Source organism: Poecilia reticulata, linkage group LG11 (assembly GCF_000633615.1).
Source record: "Poecilia reticulata strain Guanapo linkage group LG11, Guppy_female_1.0+MT, whole genome shotgun sequence".
NCBI lineage: Eukaryota > Metazoa > Chordata > Actinopteri > Cyprinodontiformes > Poeciliidae > Poecilia > Poecilia reticulata.
This window is the reverse complement of record NC_024341.1, coordinates 1,711,758-1,722,137: the sequence shown is the minus strand read 5'-3', so window position 1 is coordinate 1,722,137 and position 10,380 is coordinate 1,711,758. Positions and strand designations below refer to the sequence as shown.

General features: G+C 39.3%; 1 protein-coding gene across 3 annotated transcripts in view; it reads right to left on the bottom strand.

Annotated features, from left to right (window-relative positions):
- thrb (thyroid hormone receptor beta) overlaps window positions 1-10,380 on the bottom strand; it is a 102,969-nt gene that overhangs the window by 16,521 nt on the left and 76,068 nt on the right. For all 3 annotated transcript variants that reach the window (XM_008421263.2, XM_008421268.2, XM_008421264.2), the window contains exons 3-4: window positions 7,102-7,166; window positions 5,507-5,557 (exon numbers count right to left, since the gene is read on the bottom strand). In XM_008421263.2, the coding sequence (XP_008419485.1) occupies window positions 5,507-5,557; window positions 7,102-7,108 (58 nt within the window). In that variant the 5' untranslated portion in view covers window positions 7,109-7,166. The remainder of the gene's footprint in view (window positions 1-5,506; window positions 5,558-7,101; window positions 7,167-10,380) is intronic.

The window sequence follows — 10,380 nt, the reverse complement described above, 5'->3', positions numbered from 1 at the left end:
TATATATAGTGCTGATACATGATGGATCCCTGACATGTTGTGTTCTACTAGTCACTCTTAGAGTGGAGAAAAATTTTAAGCATGTCATCAAACATAGTCATTATATCTTACATACAAACTGCAATTAAAGGACAGGTTTATCCTAATTTTTAAAATCTCAACTCCAACCTTTGTTTCATACATGCAAACATTTTCTCCTATAAAACTATGACTGTGTTTCACTGTGTGTTTTTCCAATAGTCTTTTGGATTTTACTTCCAGGAAGTACCCACCACAACCAGGACACCAACTCTTCTTCTGCTGAGGGACTAGATTTAGAAATGTCCTTTCCAGTCAAACTGGGCTTTACAGGAAGAAATGTGTTTGGGTCAGCAAATTAACTTACAGCTTCATAAATTACAATCAAATTTAAACATTTCTAACTTGTCAAATTCCTGTTGGAACCCTAATGCAACAGACAATTGACAAGGAAGTTATGTGGTCCATCTGCCACCTGCCGGCTCTGCATTAATACTGAACATAGTCTGGCACTCTGCTGTAATGGTCACACTGTGTCAGAACCACAGAGTTAGCACAGAGTATGTGCTTCCAGAGTTTCTCTTTAATTTTATTTTTAGAAAATAATAAAACTGTAACACATACTTGACAAAAATGACAAAACAGAAGTAAAAATTTTTGTCCTTCTGTTTAGACTAATTCTGAGAATATTATGAATGGATACATATCATTATTGTACTGTATTTCCATACAGATGCACCATTTATTTATTCTAACATTGTAATTCAGTTCAGTTCAGCTTAAGTTTGTTTTTTTACTTTATGTGTTTATTTCAAACATATTTACATTCACAATTCAGATACCATGATATATAGTTAGATGTGTTCGAAAAGGAGGCAGGGAAAAGTATAAACTTATTAGACCTCTTTCTTTTATGTGTATTGTTTTTACACATTCCTTATTTAAAGCAAAGAAAAAAAATCTAATGAAAAACAATAAAAACCAACAAAACAAAAATAAAAATAAAATACACAGCTATTTATTCTAAGAATGTAATTCAATTCAATTTAGTGTTTTCAGGTAATGATAATTCACAACACATATCATCTCAAGGCACTTAAAAAAGTTAGTCAGTTATACAGACAGGAAATTCATCATCGGTGCATCAAGTTCAGTTCAATATTCAAACTGGTTCAAAAGTTTTGAAGCAAACCCAGCATTCACTTGTAGCGACAATTGCTCACATTGTGTTGCTGACTTTGCAGTACTCCCTCAGGCTGAGCATGCATGTAGCGACAGTGGAGAAGAAAAACTCCCCTTTAACAGGAAGAACCCACCAGTAGAAGTATAAATATTCATTTATTAATATGTACAGCTGGATTTAAAGCTACTCAGCAACACAAAAACCAAAATACTGCATTACATATCAGTACACCCAGACGTCTGAACAGCCTTGTTGTCATGACTCATATCTCATGACCATTCAAGAGTAATTTGACTGGATCATGTGTGAAAAACAGGAAATACTACTGGAGCTGAGCTTCAGTGTGTGGATGCTCTGGGTTCTCAAAGCTCATATTGGTTACAGCAGATGAGCTGGTTCTGGTTCTGCAGTTGGTTTCTTCCTGTTAAGTGGGAGTTTTTCCTCTCTACTGTCGCCACATGTGTGATCAGTATGAGGGATCGCTGCAAAGTCAGTGACTTGATGCAACCTGTCAGGTTTCCTTTCCTCCAGTTTGAATAATAAACTGAACTTGATGTATTGTTTGATTATGTGTTATATAAGGTTATATATAGCTACATATAAACTGCACGTTTATCTTGTGAAGTGCTTTGAGAGAACATTTGTTGTAAAAGTCAGAACAAACATATTTAACTGGTTAAATTTAAATAAAAATGGCTTCCACTCCACTAACTAATCCAATATTTCTGATGGAAACATTTTTATTAAATATCAGTAAAATCGATTTTTTAAAAATCCAGCTGCAGCCAGATACATAGAAGTTTAGATAAAATTCAAAGAAAGGAAGCAGACATCTTGTCTAATCTGTAAGTTTGTCCTTCAGGTTCTGATTTGAGGAGTTTAGTCATTTTGATTTCAGCAGTGTACATATCCTCGGTTTTAAACCAGATGAACTTAGTGTGAAGCTATTTCCAGTTCGGCCATTTCCCCTCCCTCACAAAAGCTGCTATCCTCCTGGGTCTGACTCAACAGACTGAATTGATCCAATACATTCTGGTGTTTGGAGAGTTTTTACTTCATAGTTTCAGTACTGTGTAAGAAGTGACTATAGTATCATGTTGACTATATACAAATCATAATCTATTAAATTAAAAATAAATTACAAAGTGGGCTAAAAAGTCAGAACACTACATTAGTTTCTCTTATTTACTTTCTTTCTCCAATTGCACAATTATTTAAGTCAGTTACTAAATATATTTGATATCAGAATAATCTACATTAAATAAGAAAATGTCTCTGGAATCATTTCATAGATGATTTCTTTTCTTTTTACTTTCCTTCTTGCTGTAAACCACTGCATCACTTTTTCTTTCTTTGGACTTCACTGATAAAGTGAATTACAGTACCTATAAAAAGTATTCACACCCTTGGATGTTTTAGCCTCTTACATTTCAGTCATGAGCAACAAAATGTGACTTTTTTGATTAAAAATAACAGAAAAAACATTTTACAGAAAAAAAGTTTTCAAAGTGAAAACTGAATGATAATGAATTAAAAATATTGACCATATAGTAAGTGAAAATTAGTATAAATATTCCCTCCTTCCAGTCAGTATTTGGTATTTGCCCCTCTGGCTCCGTCCCAGCAGGGAGTCTGTGTGGATCGCTCTCAGTCATTCTGCTCATCTGGACGCTGCACTTTTCCTCCATTCTTCCTGCTGAACTCCTCCAGCTCTGTCAGGTCAGCTGTGAACAGGTCTGGACTTTGACTAGGCCACTCCTGAACCTCCCCGTTGTTGTTTTCAGACCGTCTTTGTGTATCTTTAGCTGGAAGCTTCGGTTCGTTGTCCTGCTGGATGATAAATGTTCTCTGAAGCCGAAGCTCTCCGGAAGATGGAACCTAACTGTTTGATTTCCCAGCATTCGTTTGACCTTTGACCTTCCCAAACCTTTCAGGATCTGCTGCTCAGAAGCATCACCACAGCATGATGCTGCCACCATCATATTTCACTGCAGGGTTGTTGTGTTTGTGGTGATGTGCAGTGTTGTTGTCCTCTACAAACAGCACCTTAATAAAAAAATCTCATCAGACCAGAGAAGTTTCTTCCTCCTGACCTTGGAGTCTCTTCCCACAGGCCTTTAGGTAAACAAACTCTAGTCCAGCCTTGATGTGAGTTTTCCTCATCAGTGACGTCCTCATCGCCTCTCTCCCATAAAGCTCTGACTGGTGAAGAACCAACGGTCGTCTGCAGAGTTTCTCCATCTCAGCTGCTACAGCTTGGAGCTCTTTCAGCGTAGTCATGGCAACCTGGTGTCCTCTCTCACTAGTCTCCTTCATATAGACTACATTGTGAGGATGACCTGTTCTTTCGTGTCTTGATGAACTCTGGGGGATGTTCATGATTTTTTTTCTTCTTCATCCCTTGACTTATACTTTTCACTAACCTGTTCTCTGATTTGCTAGGAGTGTTCTTTAGTGTTCATGCTGTTGTGGTAACCAGGAATTGACGTTCCAGAACCAGCTGTCTTTATACTGCAGTCGCTGCAGTCAGCTGGGCTCCACTCCACTCACTGTGAGGCTTTAAGTCAATTATTAAATACATTTTATGTCAGCTGGTCTAGTTCAGGAACCAGCTGAACTAGACCAGTCACTCTAAAGGGGTTGAAAACACTTATGTCAAAAATATTTGTAGTCATTTGTCATTATTGTGAAATCAGTTTTTATCTAGACATCAAAAGTTTGCTTTCCAATTTCTTTTGTAAAAAAAGCCACATTTTGTTGAGCATGACTGATTTGTAAAAGCAATAAAAGGGTAAAACAGTTATAAGCAATGCACAGAGTTGAATAGTCTGGCTTTATATTAACTATTACTTTCATCTAATGACTCCTAATTAAAGTAAAATCACTCTGAGAGACTTCCTGCTGCTTGAAATGGTTTGGAGTGAAAGCAGGAGCCACAGAGAGAGGAATCCTGCAGGAAGCTCAGCCACAACCCAACTCTGGATGAGACGGACAACAACCAGGAACTCTGTTAGGAAATGACTGGAATGAATCCCAGTCAGAGCTTTGTTTACTTAAATGTCCAAGTTCATCTGCACAATTTGAGTTCTTCAGAAAAACATATTCATCTGAGGATATAATAAGACACACAGTTTTATGCAAGATGACCTTCTAGTGAAAATACATGATCTGAATGGATCTGAAAGCGTGAAAAAGTTCGGAGAACACAGCGATTCAGAATGAACCTGGTCGTCTGCAGTGGTGGCATAAACCTAGACTCAGATTTTACTGTAAGACATGGCAGAGGCGTAGTAATGATGCGACAGTGCAAACTATTTTAGAGACAGATGCTTGAGGCATCATAAAATGTTGGGTTTAATCTGGAAAATGGAAAGTTTCAGAAACCATCAGCACAACCATATGTGTGCACATATATGGTTGTGCTGATGGTAAGGCGTTTCTGGACTGGAGCAAAACAGTAAAAAGTTATTTAAGTATTTGATGAAATGATTTAATCAAATATTAGCAACCGAGGTCAACCGGAGCATCTGGGCTTGTTTTTCAGCCTGGGTTTTTTCCCCCAGTCTGATGATAGTTGAAAGAACAAGGTCATGGATCCAAGCGGCTCAAATCAGCTTGCTTTTAAGACAGTCTGTGTTTACCCTGGGGATGCGGTAAGGAGCTCACTCTTTCAGGGGGCTCAGGGCGCACATTACCCTTTCACACTAAAAGGGATAGTGTCAAGGTGACTGGGACATCTGAGCACTTCGTCTCCTCGACATCATCCAGGTCAAGTGTTTGAGACAGGTTGGAGTGGGAGGAAGCTGCGGGGACACCCAGCACACGCCAGGAGGATAATGCCTCTCGATTGGCTTGGAAACGCCTTAGTGTCCTCCTGGAATAGCAAAGAGGAGGCAACTCGGGTGACGGAGGACGGCCGCCTCCACCCAGAGCGCCTGAACCCACACAAGTGTTGGGGAATGGAGAGCTACATGATAATAACCGCCCTTAATGTGTCTTAATTCCTGTTACTGCGACATGCAAACTTTATATAAACTCACCCTGAAGACATGATTGCTGAATGAATGAAAGTATGTGTTGTGTATTGTGTAATGAGCTCACCCTTAAGCTAAACACCACGTTCTAGATCTCTCTACAACGGGTGAGGAAAACCACTTCAAGAGCAAAAATCAAGATTTAAAGGAAAGTAAAGAGACTTAAAACGAAAGCATTTCTTTGGTTTCATGTCGACTTTTTTTTTTTTTTTTCAGAAATGCTCTTGAGCTCACTCAGACAGACAGGAAGAAGAGGGAGCTGAAATGTTACCGTTTTGAACAGCCTCGTCCTTCCAGCGGGGGGAGCATTTCTCTGCAGGCTCTAAAAACAGATGGGGAGAGGCAGTTAACCAAAGCAGGCCAGAGCTCAGTAAAACAGGTTAGACACAGGCAGAGCAGCTGCTCTGCTTTCATATGCAATCAGAAGCACAGAGGATGCAGGCCTGTCAGACAGGAGCTGCAGCAGCCTGCTAACCCAGCAGCATCCCAGCCATTACCTCAGTGGCTGAGTTGGTGTTGCTTTCAGGGTGTAACAGCAAGCGAGGGGATTGGGTTCATTTCCTCGTGCGATACACGTGAGCTTGTGTCTGTTTGGTTCGATAACATATGTGCCGGATCAGAGGTGTTTAGTGGGACGGCTAAATCCACACGTGACGACCAATTTACCTCGTACATTATCTCTACTGACTAAATGCACCTAGCGGCACATACTGTACTTGCCTGTTGAATTTAAATGGACAAGCTGTTAGCGCGTTGCTGCAGCCCATATGTCCTGCACACAGCGAGCTGCAGCGCTGGCAGGCTGCTTTCTGGGTCTGTAAGGGCATTCTGCTGCAGGAGTTTCTGGTATTTTCTCTGGGGAATGAGGAAAGATGTCAAAACTTTTATGTTCAGTAGGTTTTTCAAGCTTGTAGCTGTTCAAGCTCAGATTAATTGGAAAGTTTAAAAATAATTGTGGAAACTTTGTCTTAGAGGTTTACGGCAGGTGTTACTACTACTATAAATGATAATTAACGTTTTATGATGTGCATGATAATATATATGTCATATTATGTATTACATGGTGATTACATTAAAGTAAAGACATCAGAAACATAGTTAAAGTTGAGTTTAAACTGAACTTGAGCTCATGACTCGTTAGAAAAAGTGAGTTCTGACAGCAGACCTGAGTCCGGAGCAGACCGACTGGTTTTCAGGACTCAATTCAGGGCTTAAAGCTCCAAAATTCCTAATTCAGACACTGTGAACAGAAAAAAATAATTCATCTCCTTCTTAGAAGATTTAAAGGTCAAATTGGAAACTTTTGTAGTGGGTCACAGCAGCATAACACGAGCTGTGCTGCGGCGAGCTGAAAGCAGTGAGACCTCCGCCTTCAGGAAGTCAACTTCCTGGACAGACAGGAAATCAGCTGCTGTCAGGTGGATGTTAACGGGTCTGAATATTTAAACTTCATCCAGGTGTAAATCTGATACATGGGAGCAGAACCGCTTGTAGGCCTGGATGCTATCACCATGGTAACCAGGATCTCAGGTCCTGCATGTTTTCAGTATTTCCCACTCACATGAATATTTCACTGGCATTTTTCTGCAGCACTTGTGAGTGAATGTCGTCATTTGAGTCAGGTGAGCTGGAGCAGGGACACACCTGAAACCTGCAGGACCTGAGATCCTGGAAAAATCCAGATAGATCTGCTGCTGCAAAGCTGCTAAAAGCAACTCCTGGGGTTTCATGTGAAATTAAAATGTGTTTTTAAAGAATGAAAACCTTAGTTTTCTGTTTAGGATGGATTTAATGGTTTTTCTGACGTTGTAAATTCTTTGTGTGTGGTCATGGCTGGGCGCTGCTGGGAGGGGTGCAGGGTCTTACCTGACATACTGGTGGGCTTCAAGGCCAGGATGACATCCTCAGAGCCTCCTCAGACATCTGGGAACCTAGCAACCAGAACACAGCCAGGAGTCAGTTTGTCCTCCACTCACCCTACTTCACTTCAATGTCACCACAACGTTTTCTCTGTGTCTGCAATTTTATGTTCAACACTGGATTCTAACTGGAAGAAAATGCAGCTAAAGTGCAATCTCATTATTTAACTTAATACATAACTGTTGTTTCTGTGTTTATTTCAGGTGTAATTTGTAGTAGTTTCTTAACAAAGAATCAACCTTTCACAGGCCTTGGGACTTTTTCTGCATGGTTTTGTCAGTGCACAGCGACATCTGGTGGCTGATCCTGAAATATGTCTTTACACAACCCAAGCACATGCTAACAGGGATTAAGCTCTTCTGTTTTTGTTATCATTTAATTCCCACATAAACTACTACAGTACTATAAGTTATAATTATGCTTTTTTTCCCTTCAAGTTAATATCTGGAAATGTTCTAATGTGTACAGACATATACCAGAAGTCACATTTTACACTTGCAGCTAACTCATTTCTGTTTGAATACAACCGTTTCCCTTCACTGCATTGATTTAATGAATATAGGCTCTACAGACACATGTACTTCACACCTCTGGATTCTGATAAAAGCATTTAGTTAGTCCTACCATGACAGTGTTTCAGGTATGGTAAGGTGGTCCATATCACAGTAACATCTATAAGAATGGAAAGACTTGAGGATTCTCAGAATGAACACGTTTAAAGAATGAGCTAGCTGCTCTTGTCTTGCTAGTTTTCCTTGAGAAAAGTTTGTAATTGTTTCTCTTCAATAAAATGCACAGCCTTTAGCAAATTAGCTAACAACACCCTTACATCACATAAATTAAAGGCAACATCTGTGCTGTTATTATGTAAGTGAGAAACAGCCAAATTTTTTTCTACTGGTCTTTGACTTGGCCACTGAGCGCTACTGAACAGCTATCCAGCTCAAGTAAAATAAATCAATAAAACCTAACATAATATTGGATGAATTATCCAGTTTAAGGGCATATCATTAATCATTTAATTTGAAAAATATTTATTACAATAAGAATTTTGATTTATTACTGTTTCAATAAAAATAAAGTTAGGGTTTGCTTAAAGCAAACCCGAACTCGCAGTGTTATTGAAAATGTTGTTTATGATATTTTTCTCCACTGTTTGTACCATGAGAACATCATTAAAAAGGAGTACATTTGAAGATATGACTAAATGCAGTTACTGTGATAGGCTATGATAGTTACGGTGATAGGCTCACACTGGTGGTGTCCTGAAGATGCCTGTTTCAAAAGGAAATGTTTTCAAGGGCAGTGTTTGTGTTTGTGGCGCCATGAATGCTGTGTTAGCATTCACAGTCATACAGTTACCTAAAAAATAAGTAATAAATGGTTTTCATTATATTTTTTTAGTTATTACAGTAGCACCAGGAGATATGGTAATACGATTTTAAGTCCGTATCGCCCACCACTAATCCAGATATGTTTTGTTTTTCAGCCACAACCACCTGTACAGGGAAACTTCAGACAGTGCTCAGAGCCAAGCTGACGTGTTTCCAAAGTTATTATGGAAAAATCACAGGCGCCTGGCATATCAGAAGCCACTGGTATCCCAAACTCTACTGAGTCCAGACACTTTTAACTCAGCGTCTGGTGACTGCAATTCATCAAAGTAAAAACTTCTTGGATTTGAAACAACTAATATAGCCCATAAAATTTTTAAATATTGATTATATATTGCTAGTGCTCAAAATGTAAATCCCCTTCATCCCACTAGCAGTTGGCACATATGAACAGTTCTTCATATCTTCTGTAATATTGCGTCCACCTATCCCATTACAGATTTGGGAACAAATCTGTAACAGTGATGCTGTTAGAAATAGCATCACTATTTCTAACAGGCTGAACACAATTACAGGTCCTTCTAAAAAAATTTGCATATTGTGATAAAGTTCATTATTTTCCATAATGTAATGATAAAAAATAAACTGTTGTATATTTTAGATTCATTGCACACCAACTGAAATATTTCAGGTCTTTTATTGTTTTAATACTGATAATTTTGGCATACAGCTCATAAAAACCCAAAATTCCTGTCTCAAAAAATTAGCATATTTCATCCGACCAATAAAAGAAATGTGTTTTAATACCAAAAAAGTCAACCTTCAAATAATTATGTTCAGTTATGCACTCAATACTTGGTCAGGAATCCTTTTGCAACCTTCAATGCGGCATGGAGGCAATCAGCCTGTGGCCCTGCTGAGGTGTTATGGAGCCCAGGATGCTTCCATAGCCTTAAGCTCATCCAGAGTTTTGGGTCTTGCGTCTCTCAACTTTTTCTTCACAATATCCCACATATTCTCTATGGGGTTCAGGTCAGGAGAGTTGGCTGACCAATTGAGCACAGTAATACCATGGTCAGTAATACCAGTGGTTTTGGTTTTGTGGGTACTTGACACTGGACTTCTGGCATTTTGGCATTTCCTTCTCCCCAGTCTTCCTCCAGACTCTGGCACCTTGGTTTCCGAATGACATGCAAAATTTGCTTTCATCCGAAAAAAGTACTTTGGACCACTGAGCAACAGTCCAGTGCTGATTCTCTGTAGCCCAGGTCAGACGCTTCTGCCGCTGTTTCTGGTTCAAAAATGTCTTGACCTTTGACCTGAGGAATGCAGCACCTGTAGCCCCTTTCCTGCACACACCTGTGCACAGTGGCTCTGGATGTTTCTACTCCAGACTCAGTCCACTGCTTCCGCAGGTCCCCCAAGGTTTAGAATCGACCCTTCTCCACAATCTTCCCCAGGTTCCGGTCACCTCTTCTTGTTGTGCAGCATTTTCTGCCACACTTTTTTCTTCGCACTGAGGTGCCTTGATACAGCACTCTGGGAACAGCCTATGATGGCCTTCTGGACAGCAGTCAGGTCAGCAGTCTTACCCATGATTGCAGCTTTGAGTAATGAACCAGGCTGGGAGTTTTTAAAAGCCTCAGGAATCTTTTGCAGGTGTTTAGAGTTACTTTGTTGATTCAGATGATTGTTCAGAGAACCTTTTCATGATATGCTAATTTTTTGAGACAGGGATTTTGGGTTTTTATGAGCTATATGCCAAAATCATCAGTATTAAAACAATAAAAGACCTGAAATATTTCAGTTGGTGTGCAATGAATCTAAAATATATGACAGTTTAATTTTTATCATTACATTATGGAAAATAATGAACTTTATCACAATATGC